Source organism: Bufo bufo, chromosome 9, assembly GCF_905171765.1.
Source record: "Bufo bufo chromosome 9, aBufBuf1.1, whole genome shotgun sequence".
Lineage (NCBI taxonomy): Eukaryota > Metazoa > Chordata > Amphibia > Anura > Bufonidae > Bufo > Bufo bufo.
Window position 1 is genome coordinate 26,816,212 of NC_053397.1, and position 21,660 is coordinate 26,837,871.

Here is a 21,660-nt window from a genome sequence, read left to right on the forward strand (position 1 = left end):
TAAGCCGGTAATGATTTTCTCATTTTTGTTTCAATTTTTTATATGTAGTTCATTTTAGTTATTTAAAAAAAAAAAAAAAAAAAAAATTCTTGATAATCTAACACTAGGTGTCTCTCTTTTAGCAGTTTGCAATTATTTAAGCCATTGCCTGTACCTTTGAACATCTAGATTATTCATATCCTAATAAAGTGTTTGATTATTTTATTTTCTAACAAATTACATTTCATCGATTTATTTTTTTTAAAAATAAAATTAATTATTTTACTTAACACACGCCCAGTATGGCACCCATAGCTGTATTTACAATTAATAAGGGGTACTTAGTATACGTGCACATTAGACTGGTAGTTGTGTTTCCCGCTTCCCTTCTGTTTATGCCCTCCCCCTCCACTCCCTCCGACAAAAAAAATTAAAATAAATCAACACTCTAAAACCCAAAAACATGTACCCAAAATAAAGAAAGAAAGAAAAAAAAAGTTGAACTTGTCCTACTGTTTCTTAACCTGTGGTCCTCCGGGCCATTACCTATTTTGCCAACTCGGTAGCCATTGATGGCCACTTTTTTGTTTTTCACCAAGCAACTTTTCTTGCACAGCCTAATCCCTGAAGCCCAATTGGAGTCCTGGTGTTGGGAATGGGTACCAGTAATATTTCACCTGCTGGTAGGAATTGATGTACACTGGAGTCATTGCCCCAGCAAGTGTGATACCCAATTTTTTTTTTTTTACCTTTTTGGGTTGTGTTCTTCTTTAATATCTTCCAACAACTTGACCCTTCGAATTTGCTAGCGGTTAAAGAGCTCAAAATAGGGAGGTGAGAGCTGTGATTTAGCAAGTAGTAAATGGCTGTGATCTGTAGCCTGTCATCACCTCCCACCTCTTCTCACTGGAGACGAGCCAACCAAACCTATTCCGTGTCTGTGGCCTGATGGTGACACCTACAGGTTACACTACAAATCTATGGCTAGATCTTATGATTACTATTTCATGATTATTATTTATTCCATTATTATATTTTACTATATGCTTTTGTCATATTTTAGTATTTAATTGTGCTACTGTCTTAATAGCATTTTTAAATGATTATTTCTTGTTTTATTGTGTTATCAGTTAACTTTATTTGTGTATTATTAGCATTGTTAGTATAGTTATATTTATTTCATTATTTGTATTATATATTTTATTTGTAGAATTGTATTATTAGCATTGTTATATTGTTTATTGCATTATTATATTGTATTATATGCCCATTTTACTTGTGTTATTGCTCTATTAATATTTTTTATTTCAATGTTACTATCCTATTTATCATTCATGATCAGTAAAGGTTCACGAGCCTCCAGTGCAGATTCCAGAGAACATAGTGCAGCACTATTTTTTGTATGTTAAAATTCCAGATGCTATGGCACTACAAGCCAATGGGGTCCTTTAGGCGGCATTGTTTTTTTTCCGTCATGTGACTGATCTGTCCCAGCGTTTTTTCTGCTTTTATGACGGGACAGTCCAATGTAAACCATAACACTGATTTGAACGTAGATAAATTCACAATTTTTGTCTTATTTATGAATTTATTTTGATTGTAGATCATGTTGGTGCGAGATAATTACATTGTATTCATTTTTATAACATTTCATCATCTCGAGCATGTTTCATAGTACAACACACTTACTAGAAAGTCCAAAGATGAATAAATCAGTGGGAGGGGGGCTTCACGGTAGGTACCAAAAACTGGATAACCTGTAGTGGGTGCATAGCCAATAGTGTGTTTTAATACACATGCATGCTCGGTTGTGCCGAGTGTGAGTGTGTTCTTAAAGGGTTTCTGTCACCTGAAAAATGGGTATTAAGCTGGCCGACCTGAGCGATGTGCTGACGTCAGCTGAACATGACTATATTAGTGCCATCTCACTGCCTGCTGCCATTATTGAGAAATACAAACTTTTATAATATGCTAATTAGCCTCTAGGAGCGGGGGGGGGGGGGGAGTGGGGGAGTTGCCCCTGCTCCTAGAGGCTCCGTTCTCCCACCTCGCCACGCCCTGCTACACTTGATTGACAGGCGCAGGCATCATTGGTCTCCTACCTCCGGCCCTGTCTGCAGTGTAAATCTCGCGCCGTTCAGTATTCAGCGCAGGCGCAGTGAGTGAAGGGCGCTCGCCGGCTGCCAGCTTCCTCATTGCGCATGCGCAGAAACCCTTAGGCTGGGTTCACACTTGAGCGTTTTACAGCGCGTTCAAACGCGCTGTAAAACGCTCAACACATGAAAACCAATGCTTCCCTATGGCCCTGGTTCTCACTTGAGCGTTTTACAGCGCGTTTGAACGCGCTGAAAAACGCCCGACGCATAAACAAGTTCTTGAGCTTCTTTGGGGCATTTTGACGCGCGTTTGTGGCCATAGGACACTGCAGTCAATCACACAAACGCGCGTCAAACGCGCGTTTACTATTGCAAAAAATGACGTCACCTGCAGTACATAAAGAAATAGGGGCCTAGGCTGCTGCTGTGTTCAGCCATGGGGATCTTTAGTAAGGACCGAAAATACTTTGACTTTTTAAGGGCTATTTATTGATTATTTTTAAGGGGCTACATGAAATTAAAAGTAAAAAGGGTCTGTCTCTCCCCCCCCCCCCCCCCCCCCAGAAACGCACATTTCTTGTCCATGGGTATTACAGCTCAGCCAAATTCACATGAATGGCTGCAATACCAGCATATATGTAAAGAGTCCCAATTTTGGTGGGACAGGTTTATGCAAATATGGATGTATTTGGTCATTTTGGGGGCATTGCTTGCCACTCCTGGGGGTGATGTTTAAATATCCCTATGTCGGACAGTGTCAGACTCTACTGGGATGCACCCACTACTGGTAACACCCAGTTCTACTGGAATAATCGAGGAATGGCCCAACATAGAGCGATATGATAGAGTTGTCAATCTATGTGGAATCCAATTAAAGATCATGACTTATTATATATCGGCATTGTGCAAATATCTTCTTATCTGCATTCCTAAGACTAGTTTCTCCTCCTGTAGTATAGATTTTAGCTGAAAGTCACGCCTTCCATTCTTTTTCCCATCTGACTTTATGTTAAAGCCTATGTGATGAGCATTTGCGGTGTTGCTTGGCAACGGGGCAAGGTCATTATTTGTAGAAATAACCGGAGTGTTTGGCAATCTCCTCACCGAGCATGCGAGCCTCCAGAATGACGGACACACTCCACTTACCGTAATTCTTTAATGAGCACGTACTGTAGCATAGCTCAGCATATATTAATTACATCATCATAATTAGCCAAAATCCAGGTGACCATGAGCTGATGCAGAGATTGTATGCCGCCCTTATAGTGTGCACTCAGCATTACTGATACAATACATGTGAGGTCACCCGGCGAATCCAGCCGTGATGCAGGAGGCGCTTTGTGTGTAAGGCGCATCAGTTTTGTATCTGGAGTGAATACTGAGCAGCAAATTTACAAAAATAAATTCCCATGGGTGCAATAATAAAACAAATCATCATTTTAATTTCTCATTCTATATATTTTGTATACGGTATTTCCTTGAATCCATATTTATGAAGATAGGAGGTGACAGACTTGACTTAAAGGGTTTTTTCTGGGATTTTAATATCCGGAAAACCCCTGCCGATCTGTTATTGATGACCTATCCTGAGGATAGGTCATCAATATTAAAATCCCGGTGGTTACATAAGGGGTGCGATAGGCTGTCCGCACACACATCCCTCATTGCTGTCATGGGTAAAAGGGGCAATTTATTAGAGTTTTAAAACCCCCGCAGTGTGAACTGTTCATGTGCTGCTGTGCTGAACGTGTATCGTGAGTGGAGAAATGGCCCCATTGTGAATTAGCAACATGGAAACTGTGGAAGACCACGGGCCATTGACGTGAGAGGTGAACATCTCTACGAAGGTTCGCAAGGGTGGATCGACACGTTACAGTGGAGCAGTTCACCACCAAAATGGGGGCTACCAGATATGTGATTGGTATGAGAATTAGATCTCCGCTGATTGGCAAAGGGTTGCCATCTCCAATCAGTCATTTTTTCTGCTTCATTGAACGGATGGATGTTGGCGTGTCAGGTGACAAACATCAGAGAATAAACACCCTGCAACCATTGCTGGAAGTACACAAGCTGGTGGTGGCAGCGTTCTGGTCGGGGAGAATGTTTTCATGATCTTCTCGGGGCCCACTCATTCATTTGGAAGGCACCATCAACCAATTTGGGTATGAATCCATCCTTGCAGATCACGTACACCCATACATGCTGATGGTCTTCCCCGGGGTGTATAGGATTTTCCAGCAAGACAATGAAACATGAAACATGAAGCATGACCAAGACGTCTAAGCACTACTCCGGCCTCCCTAGACTTGAAGCCAGTTGAGCATCTGTGGAACCACTTCGATCGTTATGTCTGCTCTGAGGATTCTCCCCATCGCACCCTCCAGCAGCTGTGGGATTCATTGCCGTCAGCATGGCTCCGAAAAACTGTGACAACCTACCAGGACCTTATTGAGTCACTCCCAGCCCATTTCAGTGCTGTCCATGCTGCCAATGGTGATTACTCTGGATAATAGATGGTGGTCATAATAATGTGAAGCAACTGTGTACTTATTTTTGACTAAAAATCTTTTTTTATCCTTTTTTTTCTCAACTGTTTGCCTTAAACAGCTTCCAGTTTCACTGCATCTGCAGACCGTTGCTTCTGCCAGTCATCAGTATCTTAGTACTGGAAACCCCTTTAAAGGGAATGTATAATTAGAAAATAATCTATTGTTTAAATCAAGTTTTTATGTTAAACATATTTTCAAAAAATTTTGGGTGATATTTTTAATTTTCCATGTCACTATCTACAGTTGCAAGAAAAAGTATGTGAACCCTTTGGAATGATATGGATTTCTGCACAAATTGGTCATAAAATGTGATCTGATCTTCATCTAAGTCACAACAATAGACAATCACAGTCTGCTTAAACTAATAACACACAAAGAGTTAAATGTTACCATGTTTTTATTGAACACACCATGTACACATTCACAGTGCAGGTGGAAAAAGTATGTGAACCCTTGGATTTAATAACTGATTGAACCTCCTTTGGCAGCAATAACTTCAGCCAAACGTTTCCTGTAGTTGCAGATCAGACGTGCACAACGGTCAGGAGTAATTCTTCACCATTCCTCTTTACAGAACTGTTTCAGTTCAGCAATATTCTTGGGATGTCTGGTGTGAATCTCTTTCTTGAGGTCATGCCACAGCATCTCAATCGGGTTGAGGTCAGGACTCTGACTGGGCCACTCCAGAAGGCGGATTTTCTTCTGTTTAAGCCATTCTGTTGTTGATTTACGTCTATGCTTTGGGTCGTTGTCCTGTTGCAACACCCATCTTCTGTTGAGCTTCAGCTGGTGGACAGGTGGCCTTAACTTCTCCTGCAAAATGTCTTGATAAACTTGGGAATTTATTTTTCCTTCAATGATAGCAATCCGTCCAGGCCCTGACGCAGCAAAGCAGCCCCAAACCATGATGCCCCCACCACCATACTTCACAGTTGGGAGAAGGTTTTGATGTTGGTGTGCTGTGCCTCTTTCTCCACACATAGTGTTGTGTGCTTCTTCCAAACAACTCAACTTTGGCTTCATCTGTCCACAGAACATTTTGCCAGTACTGCTGTGGAACATCCAGGTGCTCTTGTGCAAACTGTAAACGTGCAGCAATGTTTTTTTGGACAGCAGTGGCTTCCTCTGTGGTATCCGCCCATGAAATCCATTCTTGTTTAGTGTTTTACGTATCGTAGATTCGCTAACAGAGATGTTGGCATATGCCAGAGACTTTTGTAAGTCTTTAGCTGACACTCTAGGATTCTTCTTCACCTCATTGAGCAGTCTGCGCTGTGCTCTTGCAGTCATCTTTACAGGACGGCCGCTCCTAGGGAGAGTAGCAGCAGTGCTGAACTTTCTCCATTTATAGACAATTTGTCTTACCATGGACTGATGAACAGCAAGGCTTTTGGAGATACTTTTATAACCCTTTCCAGCTTTATGCAAGTCAACAATTCTTAATCGTAGGTCTTCTGAGAGCTCTTTTGTGCGAGGCATCATTCACATCAGGCAATGTTTCTTGTGAAAAGCAAACCCAGAACTGGTGTGTGTTTTTTATAGGGCAGGGCAGCTGTAACCAACACCTCCAATCTCATCTCATTGATTGGACTCCAGTTGGCTGACACCTCACTCCAATTAGCTCTTGGAGATGTCATTAGTCTAGGGGTTCACATACTTTTCCCACCTGCACTGTGAATGTGTACATGGTGTGTTCAATAAAAACATGGTAACATTTAACTCTTTGTGTGTTATTAGTTTAAGCAGACTGTGATTGTCTATTGTTGTGACTTAGATGAAGATCAGATCACATTTTATGACCAATTTATGCAGAAATCCATATCATTCCAAAGGGTTCACATACTTTTTCTTGCAACTGTATTAATATTTTTTTTAATCCAAAAATCCTGCAGTTTTTCTACTGGCCACAAAGCCTACACCTGTAATTAGGTTGCAGTTACGTCGTGGATCACGTACTGTACATTCGGCACATGATCCTAGCCCGGATACAACCCAATGTACGCGCGTTGCACCTGTGCAGTCAGGCCGCCTTGGCCATAGGCTGCTCACAGTGCCCGAGGCTGCCTTGACTGCGCAGGCGCAACCCATGTACATTGGATCGTATCCGGGCTAGGATCATGTGCTGAATGTAAAGCATGGGATCCAGAAAGTGCCCGCAACCTAATTACATCGGGGGGCGCAGCGCTGGCCCAGTAGGAATGTTTTCAACATTATCGCAAAATCACATGAAGGTGTGTGTGTGGGGGGGTTATTAAAAATAAAAATAAAATGCAGATAACTCCTTTAAATTCATATAAAAGCCAGAAAAGAGTGAAGGATATGTAATGTACTTAGTAAAAATTGCAGGAAGGCGCAGGGACAAGCCAAGCATATTGTTTTAACAGGCAGAAAACCCCCTTGCATTACGGCAGCATAGAAATTGTATAATGCATTACTTTCTATTGGAGTGACAGCATGTGTGAGGTCAAAAAGTTAGGAAAGTTGTTATGCAACATAAGTATACCTTGTCATGACAACGCTCAATAATTAATGGAAATCTATTCCCAATAGCGAGGCCTTGAGCTCTGCGCCCTCCTCTCCTAGTTGTTCGCGCTGCATCTCTAATTCCTCACCATTCTGTCTCATTTTCTAATGCTTTGGTTCGATAGTCAACATACTGTTTTCATGACCGCCTGCGAGAGATTCTATGTAACATGTCCTGGCCATAGGGTGCTTTCAAGGGTTTCTGTCAACAGGAAAATGGGTATGAACCTGGCTGACATCAGTGATGTACTAATGTCAGCTGGACATAACCATATTAGTGCCATCTCACTGCGTGCCGCCGTTATTTGAGAAAAAAAAAAACTTTTATAATATGCAAACGAGCCTCTAGGTGCAGGGGGGGGGCGTTGATCCTGCTCCTAGAGGCTCCGTTCTCCCACCTCTGGCCACGCCCTGCTACACTTGATTGACAGGGGCAGGCACCGTTGGTCTCCGCTTGCCGGCCCTGTCTCCTGTGGAAATCTCGCACCTGCGCCGTCCTGTTCAGTATTCGTCGCAGGAGCAGTAAGTGAAGGACACTCGCCGGCTGCTAGCTTCACCCACTGCGACTGCGCCGAATACTGAACGGGACGGCGCAGGCGCGAGATTTCCACAGGAGACCGGGTTGGCAAGCGGAGACCAGCGGTGCCTGCCCCTGTCAATCAAGTGTAGCAGGGCGCAGCCAGATGTGGGAGAACGGAGCCTCTAGGAGCAGGATCAACGCCCCCCCCCCCCCCCCTGCACCTAGAGGCTCATTTGCATATTATAAAAGTTTTTTTTTTTCTCAATAACGGCGGCAGACAGTGAGATGGCACTAATATGGTTATGTCCAGCTGACATTAGTACATCACTGATGTCAGCCAGGTTAATACCCATTTTCCTGCTGACAGAAACCCTTTAAAGATTTCTAAAATTTTGTATTATTTGCACCAGAAAATCATTTGTTTTGGTCCAAATCGGCCAAGAAACTTGATTCGGGTACAAACTGATTCTACCCAAATCGTCTCTCTCTACCCAAATTCTGCAAAAAGTCTCTCTCATTTCTAGAAAATTCTACTCAAACGAATCTGAAGAAATTCTAATTCTACCAAATCAGAATTTTTTCAAGATATAAAGTCGAATTTCAATTCTAATTTGCACTTTTTTTTATGTGACTTCTTCACACGTATTTGTACATAGCCTGCATGAGTTAGGGTACTTTCACACTAGCGTTTTTCTTTTCCGGCACTGAGTTCCGTCCTAGGGGCTCAATACCGGAAAAGAACTGATCAGTTTTATCCCCATGCATTCTGAATGGAGAGTAATCCGTACAGGATGCATCAGGATGTCTTCAGTTCAGTCATTTTGACTGATCAGGCAAAAGAGAAAACCGCAGCATGCTACGGTTTTATCTCCGGCGAAAAAAACTGAAGACTTTCCCATAGGAATGTATTAGTGCCGGATCCGTCCTTCCGGTCTGTGCATACGCAGACTGAAAAAAAGGTGAAAAAAATAAATGCCGGATGACACCGGAAAGACGGATCCGGCATTTCAATGCATTTTTTCGACTGATAAGGATCCTGATCAGTCTTACTAATGCCATCAGTTGGCATACGTTTTGCCTGATCCGGCAGGCAGTTCCGGCGACGGAACTGCTTGCCGGATCACTCTGCCGCAAGTGTGAAAGTAGCCTTATTCACAATGGGCTGAGGAAAAATGGCAGCAGGAACCTTCTGAGATAGGTCATGAGAATAGCGGACAACGTATTGGTAATTGGGAGGATTGTATGGATTTTGCAAAAATCAATTTGGGCTGTTCCTCAGATAGAAGGGTTATTAGGCCAATAGTGACTTACCTTTCGTCTCCTGGGTCAGTAAGAATCCAGCAATTCCCACTGACAGATGGGACCGATCTCAAGCAGATGGTATATTTTATTTTCTAAAAGACCCTAGTTCTAACCCAAAAGATGCTAACACTGGACTCTAATCCTCAATACTTAAAGGGGATTTCTGAGAGTTTATAACTGATGACTTATTCTCAGGATAGGTCATCAGTATGTGATTGGTGGGAGTCCGACATCGGAGACATTATACACTACTTGTATCTAGAGGTTACAACCACTCTGCAATCTAGTCGTGGTGGTCGTGCTTGCACACTATAGGAAAAGGTGCCAGAGAGGTCAGCACATTTTCCTATAGTGTGCAAGCACGGCGGTCATAACTAGGGTTGAGCGAATGGAAATTTGATTTGCCGCGAAGCCGAATTTCCTCATGCTTCGTGGTAGCGAATCGATTTTCCCTGAATGGTGGTAAAAAATAAAATCATACTTATCTCATCCATTTCACCGCAAAGAGCCGGCCGCAGCCACCTTGATTGAAGATCTTGCATGAAATCCAGTGCGCGGTGACGTATATCACCACGCCAGCTGACGTGATGACGTCATCATGGGCTGCGCGAGATTTCGCACTTGATCTTCAATCAAGATGGCGGCGGCTGTCTCTTTGTGATGACATTGCAGAGGGTAAGCATGATTTTATAAATTTTTTAAAATTTTCACTATAATATTGCTGGCAGATTCCATGATCAGCTATGAACGCTGCATCTGAGAAGTACAATGATGAGGGGCAGCGCAATCGCCGTTACCTGTCATTGCACCTAGTACTGATAAAGAAATGCACTTCGTGACAAAGTAACTCGCCATAAAGCAAATTTTTTTGTAAAATTTGCCGAAGCAGCCGAATTGAATTTTTCAATCCTTCGCTCATTACTAGTTGTAACCCCTGGATATGAACAGTGTATAATGTGATGGAAAAATGAATGAAGCCAGCAGAGGAAGCAATATGGACAGTCCGAATACATTAGTAAGCGTCTTGTATTATCTTTGTCTACATGACCAATGCCATTTGCTGAAGTGAGACCACCCCTATAATTATATTAATTATTTTGGTTAATAAAACTAGAGACTTGGAATAGGGTAGTCCATGGGCTACATTGTCCACCCGATAATGTTAAGGAACCAATTGAGGACATGATATAGGGATTAGTGAGCCCATTTTGGATATGTGGAATCAAGAAGAAAAAAAAGGACTGCACAATGGGCCTGTACAGAGTTCTTGCTAGTGGTCAGCTGCTCAGACTACAAGTTCCTGGGTATAAGTAGGGACTTTTCGTCTGAGCAGGTGTCTCATCACTTTGCAGGCCTGCTCAACTGGCAGGAGATTTTATTATATATTTTTTTTGCCCCTGGCCTGATTGATGTAACTTTTGAACGGGCAACGCTCAATACCGTGGCTTTCCTTGCTTTCCGATTTTTAGCTCCATTTTGTGCTCAGTAAATACTCAGTTTTTTCAGATGAAGGACTTAACAGTTGAAAAAGAGGGGGAAATGACTGTCTCCCAATCTACGATGTTAACAAGATGATTCTTTACAGATTATTACTGAAACACACGTCTCCAATTCTCCTTCAGGGAAGCGGAGAGCACTCGAGCAGGAAATTGGTACCTCTTCATCTCTGGGGTGAACCTTACTGCCTGTTCTTTAATTTCTTCTGATCATTTAACTCATCGGTTTCCAGAGAAATATGCCGAAAGTTCCCTCTGGCACGTGTCGTGATAGCGGATGCTTTTTTTTTTTTTGTTGTTGTTGTATAAATCTGTATATATATATTGTTTTATCCTGTGCTTTTAAATAAAAACCTTGCTGATGGCCATTATTCATAAAGCCATTCGCTTGCGTAAAACCATTAGTCACAAATCTTATTACATACTCGATCTAACTCCCATTTTCATAATTGACATGTTATGGTTGAAGCGTATACTAAGTTATCCGCTGCTGAGTGTAAAGCTATGGGAGTAATTTGTCTTGTTTTTTTAATGTTTGTATGACTTTTTGTATTTGTCGTGATGGCAGAACTGTAGGCTGATCTCAAAGAGAATAGTAAACCTAAGACACAAAAGAGATGAAAGGGGCTAAACATTTTGGACAATATCCTTTTGATATCAGGGTGTCCTAATGATAGGCTGGTCATAGGGTGTCCCGCATCCAGAAGGGTTTCATTTCTCTGCAGCAGCACCACCCCAGGTCAAATGAAGCATTACATGTTGCTCATTGAAATCAGTGGGATGTCTATGTAATTTAGAGATGTGTTGGGCCCTGCAAAGCAATAGATAGGGAACCCTACTCCTATTTATTTTTAATTTTTTTACATTTTATTTGAATTGTGAAAATGTTCAATTGTTTCAATTGTGGATTTTGCATTATTTATTTTTAACTACACAATCTCTTTAAATCTGTCACGTAAGTAAGGTAGTTCCCTACATAAAAAGGTGATAGAAGGTGCACTTTGCCTGGTGGGGAAGGTTTCTGCTGCAGCAAGCTGCCTCCCAGTCTTAGACAAAGCCTCCCCATTTGTTCACTTGCAAACCCTAAGAAGAGTCAAAATGGATCCTTTTCTGGAAATATATGTATTTGTTGTCATTGTCATCTGAACAAGGAGGAGAATTATGTGGTGGTGAATTCTGCGGGTGATCATAAAAGATTGATCAAAGATTAATTTTTTTTCTACTTTCTAAACAGCAACCACAACTTGAAAGGAAAGACAGCCAAAACAGTTCCCAGCACAGTGTATCCAGTCATCACAGTGGGCACACAGCCTCACCCCTTCGTGGTGCCCCAATTGTTCCTGACTATCCAACCAGCGAGGCACCATCTGTGGACCAAGGTGACGGCTCAGGACAGAAAAAGCCTGATCCATTTAAAATCTGGGCCCAGTCCAGGAGCATGTATGAAAGCAGACGTAAGTATCTACTCACGCAGCAGTTCTCTATGATATAGATGCCTACTGCCTACTTCATGTTAGAAAACATAGCAGAGGTAAAAGCTTAAAGGGGCTGTCCGCTTTGGGCAATCCGTTTTTATCAGGCAGGTCCACCCACCAAAAGTCTGCTTACAGTTTGCCCTGGTGCTGTAAACCAGAGTGATCAGCAGCAATCTGTACAATACCCAGACAGTACATATTCCATTCTCCTGCAGCTCCCCCACAGGGGAAATGAAGAATTACAGTTACCAATGAAATCAATAGTCTGTCTGTGTAATGCACAGATATGCTGGGTCCTCCAGAACAAGAGAAGACCAATTTTATAACAAAACTTTTGAGTATGTATTTGGAATATGGGGGGAAATTCGTCCAAACCTAGAGTAGAAGCTGCACGCAGATGGTGACCTCTTCAGATTAAAGCCTGTGGTACTAACCAAGAAGTTCTTTTGGAGTCATACCCAACCCACGCCTGATGAGGCTCAAAAGGTCCATTTACCACATAAGTACTATTAATGACGTAAAATAGGGGGGCTCTGTTATAGATTTTGGTTTAGGCATTGCGATTTTAAGTCATGATGATGAAATAAGGACAGTATGGACCATCACACAACAACAGCAAAAATCCTAAATTTTACTTTCCTACAGCACACAAGGGTACATTTATTTAGGAGGCTTACAGTTTTACCTGAAACCATTTTTACATTATTTTATTATGTCACGATTTTACGGCATGGCCGGCCAAGGTAGCATGCAGCGTGAATGTAAATTTCCCTGCAAGCAGTTATTTTTCCCCCTCGATAAGCAATGAGCAGAGGAATCCCAGAACATCAGACTGATTGATGCAGATTTCTTGGCTCTATGACTGCACAGATCAGCATGTATGTAACCTTGGCATAACTGTTAACGGCCTAGCATGTTTTCAGAAATGGGAAGTAAATGGACCTCACACATGGCCGGGTTTAGTCAGTGTGTAACCGATTGCAATATGTCTACTCCCATAAATTGTTTGGCTTCTTGAATTTGGCAGATGCACAATAGACTGTAATCCAGCAGAGAGTACAATGCATTGTCAGCAACTAGAATACCATATATCAGTCGTAAAATCTAGTGTAGGAGTAGGTATCTAAAGTCGCCTGCCCCTGCTGAATCGCATAGGTCAAAGTGCTGGAAATAAATATCACCACCGATTTATAATTGACAGTAAATGATGCCTGCAAATTGTATGTGGGCTGTCATATATATTACCATAGTGAATACCATATTTAGCAACCTATATAAGCTAAGAGAGCCAAAGGGTTAGCCTCAATTTTTTTAATATTTTTTAATGTGATTCAGTGATAATGTTGAAAACATTCCTATGGGCCAGTGCTGCGCTCCCCGATGCAAATTAGGCTGTGGGCACTTCTTGGATCACGTGCCATACATTCGGCATGTGATCCTAGCCCAGTTACAATTTGATGTTACGTCGGTTGCGCCTGCGCAGTCAGGCTGTCTGAGGCTGCCTGACTGCGCAGACGCAACTGCTTACATCGGGTTCACAGTCCCCGGTTGTAAAAGAGAACAAAGTTTTCTTTTAGTGCCGCGTGACAAAGCTCGATAAAGGAATAACGCTCATCGGATGGCTATTGATATTTTGTTTAGTTTTTTTATGGGTATTTAATCTTGATTACGGTAAATTACCACTCAAGCTAAAGAGCTGGAAGAGCAAGAAAAACTCCTCTAATTGCATTATTGACTAAAACACATTAACTAGAAAATTTTAGCTTTACTTATTCTTCAGAGGAGCACTAGTACCTATTCAGCACAGTCTTTTTGAAAGCGGCGCTGATTAAATTTTTGTTGCCGTATTTCAAGATTTTGGGGATTTGCATTTTTAGGAATTCAATGAAAAGCCTGTGAATTACTAAAATTTTATTTCATTAAACCCAAATTAATTATATTGTTCATCTAATAGTTTTCTCTACTTTTCTAAGAACAATAAATGAAGGCTAACCCTATCATAACCAAGTCCACCGTGTTACTGATGTCTATCCTACGCTTGTTATTCACACATCAACCTTGGGGCTCCAAGAAAATGATGTGACTCCTGTTTCCATTACTGTTGGGACTAGATATAGACACTATCTCGTGCTTCAAAAAGAAGAAGCATTAATAGATCCATCCAAAGTAAGACTGGTCTGGAATGTGTTGACCCTGTGCAAGGTCTAGTGACTTGTTAACACAGAGTTTCATGGTCCGTCCATAGCCAGACAAAAGATATAGCGTGAGTTCACATCATTGTTAGAGGAGCAGAACAATAAAAATAATGAAATTTGCCAAAAAAACAAGATGGATGGAGCTGAACAGTCCATTGACTAAAATTTCCATTCAATTTCCTTTTGAGGTCTTGTTTTTTTTTTTACCGGACAAAAAGCCCTGCATGCAGGACTTTTTTGTCTGGTCTTTTTGACTGAATTTGCAATGGAAGCCCTAAACAGAGATATGAAAAAGCCCTAAATCAGCTAGATATAATTTTAATGATTTTGGAATAAAAAATGTTATGCAAACATCCATCTGTCTGATATGTGAAGAAGTGGGGATTGGCTTATTTCAGCCTTTTGTGGGTAACTGTTGGTGTTTCTTGGGCCTTCAAGCTTCTGAAGGTGGAGTATCTCAGGAGACCTCTTCAAGCCAAGTTTGATGTCCAAATTATTACTATTCTTTTCCTCTATTGCCACCTGTAAATGAAGGAAAGTCTTAAGATTAGTCTTCCACCAATTTTCATCTTGCCAAAATCTCCCCTTAGATATATCTTTATGGTAATGAAACAGTTCATAATGATCCAAAGAAATGGGTTGGCCATTTGGGTCAACGATTTTTTCCCCTACATAAATCCTTTAATTAGTGCATCCATTCATCTATATTAATGTGCAGCATGAGAAGTGCCCAATATAAAAATCTGCTTTCCATCCTGATCAGTTAGTTTTCAAGCCTTTGACTTAACCACAAGTAGCGTCTTCCCCTAATTATATTGATCCTATTTTTAAGAATAATCTTTATATCACCTCATCTACTTGACACACTTAATGGTATTGACTTGTGGAGACCACCACTTTAATCGATATGAGTGAAGATCTGCTAAGGATCAGAAACCGTTTTCCGGTAATACTCCACTGGGCACCAAAATGATGTTTAATTGATATAGTCTTTTCATTCAAGTTGCCTTATTCAGCTTTTCTATCCTGTTAGGTCAAAGACAATTACTGAGGCATAATAGCTTTTTTTGTGATGGAAACATGATTTGTTTCTGTTATACCCTGTAGAACGTATAGCAGAGTATTTTTATCTGCAGTTTGCTGGAAAATTAACATGTAGGATATGCAGTATTGGTCCAACCTCAAGAAATTCTTAGATGAAAAATGTACCCAAAGAACATGAGCTAAGCTGAGTGACAGGCTTATGCCTATATGTGGGTGGCCCTATAAGTCCATATTATAGTCTCTCTAGACTTTACTTCTGAATATATGTAATAGCGGTAACAAAAAGTTATCTTCATCTATCTACATTATTGTCTGCAGGTGTTCAGCATCTCTAGGGTGACTCTAGTGCTTCATCGTCTCTTCATAATAGCCAAATTACATTGTTCTCTGCTGATGTTTCCGCTATCTTTGGGTTTCAGAAGCTGGAAAGAATAGACCGCATAATATTGCACATCTAATTTTGTTAATAATTGTGTGTTCTGCTTGGTGGTTCCTTGGGTGGTCTCTTCACCTGCTGAGTCAAACCTACTTTCTGTTGATAAGATAAGATGTTGAATAGACTATAAATGTTATCACCTATCCCTGTGGGCCGGATTACAAGTATAAATCCTACACCTGGCTTATTTTCTCTCATTTTCTCGAACTATGGTGAAGTTTGAAGCATAAGAAAACTGTATCATGGAAGAACTTCTTAATTAGAATTTATATGTGTATGGAATTGGTATCATTCTTTTCGAAGTTGCTGTTTTAGGTTGAGGGCAAAAAAAAATGCTTGAATGCAAAAAATCCATTTTCAGTATGGCCAGATCCGACATTGTTTGGAAATAGCTTGAACCTGCTGTATTCAGCTACTTCAATAGATGTGTGAGTTTTGCGTATTTAATCCTTTATGTTCGACCAGATGATTTATGAGATCAGCTGGCATAATTGTTTCGGGATTGTTATCGTACAATAGAAGGGATGAGAGGACGCCAACATGAAAGTTATGAGACACAAAGCCGTTCGCTAATCAAATGGGGGAACACAGTGATTAATTCATAATGATAAATAGGATAAAATTTCAAACTTGGCAACGGACAAATCATCTGGCAAACGTCTTACCCAGAATGCTGTAAAAAGAACTGGTGTTATTAATTGTAGGTCGACGACATTTCAGTTTTGGGCCCATTAAATTTTATTTTCAAGAAGTTATTAATCTTGGTCACAGTGTGAGCGCATAAAGTGTTAAATAAGTGTAGCTAGTAGCATTGAGCAAATCGAAGTATCCGAATTTCAGGGAAAATTTTATTTGCCATGAAGCCGAATCTCCTCGTGTTTCGTGGTAACGATTACATTTTCCCAGAAATGGCTGTAAAAAATAAAAAAAATCATACTCGCCTCATCCATTTGAGCGCAAAGCGGCTGCCATGGCCATCTTACTTGAAGATCCCGCGCGAAATCTCATGTGCGGTGACTTATGATGTCACCACGCCGGCCAGCATGATGACATCATCACGCAACAAACGAGATTTTGTGCGGGATCTTTTAGCAAATTGGCTGCAGCCGCCTCTTAACGCTCAAATGGATAAGGGAAGTACAATATTTTTTTTTTAACTGATGAACCACTGAAAGGCCTTAATATTCATCTCAGATGACGCGATCAGCGATGAACGTGGCATCTGAAGGGTTCAATGATGGGGGGGGCGGCGTAATCGCCATTCCCCGTCATTACGCCCGCAACTTACAAAGAAATGCGCTTCATGACAAAGTAATTCATCACGCACAAAGCAAATTGTTTTGTAAAATTCATTGAAGCAGCTGAATTGAATTTTTAAGAACTTCACTCATCTCTACAGAATGTGGATAGTAAAAGCAGGGAGCTAAGGGCTCATGTCAATGGATTGTAGGATTGTGTTAGTCCTAAAATAATTGGGAACTTAAAGATGTGCTCCCATCTCAGGCATTGATGGTATATAGCTAGGATATGCCATCAATGTCAGGTAGGTGCAGGTCCCACCACTGTAGAGATGTGAAGGAGAACAGCCACGCATGCGCAGCCACTCCCCGTTCACTGCAGTGGGAGTTTCACAAGCTATTTCTGGCAGTACCACAGAGGTGAATGGAGAGGTGGCTCTCCATTCACCACTATGGGACTTCCATAAATAGCCAAGTGTGCTTGCTAGATTTTTTTGGAACTCCCACAGCAGTGAATGGAGATCACCTGTGCATACATGTTGTGCTCACCTTAAGTTCAGCAGGCCCATTCTGGAGATAGGGGCAGGTCCCAGAGGTAGAACCCATACCTATCTGACTTTTATGGCATATCCTAGCGATATATCGATAGGCTAATTTTATCTAGATGGCTTTATGAGTTATGAAAGAATTGGACACAAGGAGTTGGTATAAGCTGCTGCCAGGTGGATTCAGCCATCTTATGTGTGGCCACCTTAAACTCATTAACAAAAACAATACTGCAAAAGGAAAGGAGGGTCTGTCTAAGGTTAGTCCTACCAAAGGCTGTCCATACAGTAAACGTAGCCTATAAGGTTACTATGGAACTTCTGGAGAGAAAGAGTCCAGTCAAGGTGGCTTCCATCCTCTTTGCTATGGCTTCCTTGCAATTTAATGAAAACAAAGGAGGACGGAATCACCATAAGCATCAAGGAAATGGAATGAGAAAGTCATTAACGCTTTTATCCTGGTTGCAATGACCTTGCTTTGTAAGTTGGGACAAATTTTGATCCTTGCTATGGCCCACTTTTTCTCTATATATATATATATATATATATATGCTCATTGTCCTACAAGCTCATTATAAACTAAAGTTCCTATAGTTTTGGGAAACGAGAAAGGGGTGACTGCTGTTGACCTTAAGAAAGGATTGGAAGTTGAAGGATGAATATTATGTCCCAAGATGGGGGTGTAGTAGTGTGAAGTAGCTCCAGAAGGGACCCTCTTTTTGTTCTTGTCTATGGACCCTGTTTACATACTTGCACATAAATCGCGAATCAAGCTGATCTTTTTTAAAGATTGGATATTACTGTCTGTCTATTTGGGCTAAAACCAGGCAGTCGGCCATTTTATCCCAGCTCCATACTTACACACAGCGCCTCTGCCATCAAGCTTGTATATTAATACTGGGAAGTACTATTTAATTTAGGACATTGTGTGTTTTTTAAATCTAGAATAACAAAATGTTTATTCCTTTCTCTAGTTCCAGATTTTCAAGAGCATGATATCTTTTTATGGAGGAAAGAGACTGGCTTTGGCTTCAGAATTCTTGGAGGAAATGAGCCAGGGGAACCAGTAAGTAGCAATGGTTACAATTTAAAAATTACCTTATTATAATAGTAAAGCCTTATAATGTTTGTCAATTAAGACCTCCCGCTGTGGATAGTAATTTCACTTTCGATGTGTACGATGACATATAAGACTATGGCTCTGGAGGAATCATCTGGCATCATTCCTGAACTTCCTGCCACTTTAGCCTGTTTATCATACAATACGATTGCTATAAACATGACCACAAAGATAAGAAGAAGTAAAATAATAGCCAATGTAATCAATCAAGGCTGTAGTCACTCTAGCATCATGGCTTAATTTTGATAGGAGTCATGAGAGATCTATTTTTAATGGACTTATAATTAGAGATGAGCAAATTTCCGCTTATGAAATTCGTTCACACTTCGTTTGGTGGTAAATCACAGACCATAACGCAATTTTATGACTGAATGCATAACGGAATGCCTTTAGAGGCATTCCGTTATTCATTCCGTCATAATAGAAGTCTTTGGGCTGCAAAACGGATCTGTCCCGTTTCCGTTATGCAGGGGAAATTCGCTCATCGCTACTTATAATGGGTGCTTCAAGGTTCTAGTCAGCTAGATCTTGGAAAGGAAAATCAGCACCTTTTGAGAGTCATGACATAGACCTCTCACTCAGCCATCCAGAACCCTACTCTGTACTGACAAGGAGCAACAACTCCAGAACAGTGCTGCCTACAGATAGGTGTCTTTAGTTTTGTTGCTTACCCAAGTCATGTTTCAAGGCTCCCATATTGACTTAAGGTGGCACTAAGGGAGACAGGAAAGCTGTTTTGCATAATTTTATCCAGGGTGCATTTCCCGAAAGACTCCTATCATCTGGATTTCCAAAAGTCCCTTAAGACTCTTATCAGCTGGAGACCCGAAACGAGAATTTAGAGCCTTCTGAGAGCCTGACTACTGGATAGCACAAGTGGAAAAGAAAAAATGCAGAGTCTTAAAGTATCGACATAGCATGACCTTACCTATAGACAAAATGTCTATTTGTACTTAAAATCCAGAACAGGAAATCGGCAATAAGATCACTTTTCACACCAACTGCTCCAGAAATATCTGCACACTTGTCCACAGCCCTACCATGATTGGCGCAATCAATTCATGTATTCTACAAACATGACTCCTCAAAGTTTATTAATCCAAGTATATTGTCTAACAAGTTCTTTCTTTTCTCAGATCTTCATAGGTCATATTGTGCCTCTGGGATCGGCTGATGCAGATGGCCGCCTGAGGTCCGGAGATGAACTTATATGTGTGGATGGAACAGCTGTGGTTGGAAAGTCACATCAACTTGTAGTTCAGTTAATGCAGCAAGCAGCCAAACAAGGTCACGTCAATTTAACCATTAGGCGCAAAGTTGTTTATCCAGGTGCGTTGAAATGTTAATTTTGTGGTAAAGTCAGACAGTTCTTCCTAGATAACCAGTTATCGCCAATTACCCAGTAGATTCTCCACCAACATATGATACGTCTTTAATAAAGTAATGACGTGGATTACAACTTGGTAGAACTTCAGATCTGAGAAAAAGATGTCTACTTGAGATCTACTAGAACACTGAATTGTACACTGGTATTACCAATGCAAGAGATTATTGGATCTATGTTGTACCGGTTGACTGAAATCATGCCATATTTGAGAAGGATCAGTTTCTTACTTTGAAATCAACCGGGTATGATTAATTCTCAACCAAATGGTTTACAGCATTGATCTCCAGCCTCAAGCTCTTCAGCTGCAGTGAAACTACAGCTCCTCGTTGGAAGTTGTAGCTTTGCCTCAGAGGGAGAGGCACAGTATGGAGATAATTGGTTTACATTAGACCTCTCAATATTTTGCCTTTTGGGCTCTGCTTTTACTTTGATATCTTCTGTGTGTTGATGAACCATTTAGCTAATTCATAACCATCTCTTATTTTACCTTCCAGTCCCCAAAACAGAAAATGATGTCCCTGCTTCACCAGCATCTTCCCACCATAGCAGTACCCAACCCGCCTCTTTAACAGAGGAAAAACGCACACCGCAAGGCAGCCAAAACTCGCTAAATACAGTCAGCTCGGGCAGTGGCTCCACCAGTGGAATCGGCAGTGGTGGAGGCGGCGGCGGCAGTGGATTAGTCAGCACAGTGATTCAGCCATATGATGTAGAAATTCGTCGTGGTGAAAATGAGGGCTTTGGATTTGTCATTGTTTCATCTGTCAGCAGGCCAGAAGCTGGAACTACATTTGGTAAGTGCATTGTTTTTCACCCTCCCCTAGTTGGCCACTATCACATTACTAGCCATGAAGCTCCTCTGGAGAGGGAAGTCCTGCACAGGTTTTTGCCACCCATTAACAAGGGGGATGAAACCAACCAGGGCATGGTCTCCTCTTTCCATAGACCCCATAAGACTCATGTTAAGCTACCTTCACACTCGCGTTTGGTGCGGATCCGTCATGGATCTGCACAAATGCTTCTGTTCAGATAATACAACCGCATGCATCCGTTCAGAACGGATCAGTTTGTATTATCTGTAACCTAGCCATGACGGATCCGTCTTGAACACCATTGAAAGTCAATGGAGGACGGATCCGTTTTCTATTGTGCCAGATTGTGTCATAGAAAACGGATCCGTCCCCATTGACTTACATTGTGTGTCAGAACGGATCCAATTGGCTCAGTTTGGTCAGACAGACCCCAAAACGCTGGAGACGGAACGGAGGCAAACTGATGCATTCTGAGCGGATCCTTTTCCCATTCAGAATGCATTAGGGCAAAACTGATCCGTTTTGGACCGCTTGTGAGAGCCCTGAACGGATCTCACAAACGGAAAGCCAAAACGCCAGTGTTAAAGTAGCCTTACATGTTTGGGATGTAGAGGTTTCTACTGTGAGCTTTTTTTTTTATGATTTAGAGCTAAATTTTCAAATTATGCTTTCAGAATTTATTTTGCTTCTGGTTTTATTCCATTAAAAAAAAACAACCATCTTCTGAAGCCCCAGATGACAATAAAATCTGTAATTATTAGGAAATCTTCATTGCAATTCTCTGGGTTTATGACTCAGTCCTAGTGTTTAGGGAGCAGTAAAATCACTTCTATTCTGCATAAGGAGCGGATAGGAGCCTTAATCAACACACCGGCTTCAGTCCTGCATGAAATATATAGAAGTTTGTAGTATAGCATTTTGTTGGCTTTGCCTCGAAACACAA

The 21,660-nt window shown here is 41.3% G+C and overlaps 1 protein-coding gene across 7 annotated transcripts in view; it reads left to right on the forward strand.

Annotated features, from left to right (window-relative positions):
* Nucleotides 1–21,660, forward strand: part of MAGI1 (membrane associated guanylate kinase, WW and PDZ domain containing 1) — a 465,776-nt gene that overhangs the window by 417,981 nt on the left and 26,135 nt on the right. For all 7 annotated transcript variants that reach the window (XM_040407608.1, XM_040407611.1, XM_040407609.1 and 4 more), the window contains 4 exons: nt 11,700–11,919; nt 18,373–18,464; nt 19,655–19,847; nt 20,400–20,699. In XM_040407608.1, coding sequence (XP_040263542.1) covers nt 11,700–11,919; nt 18,373–18,464; nt 19,655–19,847; nt 20,400–20,699 — 805 coding nt within the window. The remainder of the gene's footprint in view (nt 1–11,699; nt 11,920–18,372; nt 18,465–19,654; nt 19,848–20,399; nt 20,700–21,660) is intronic.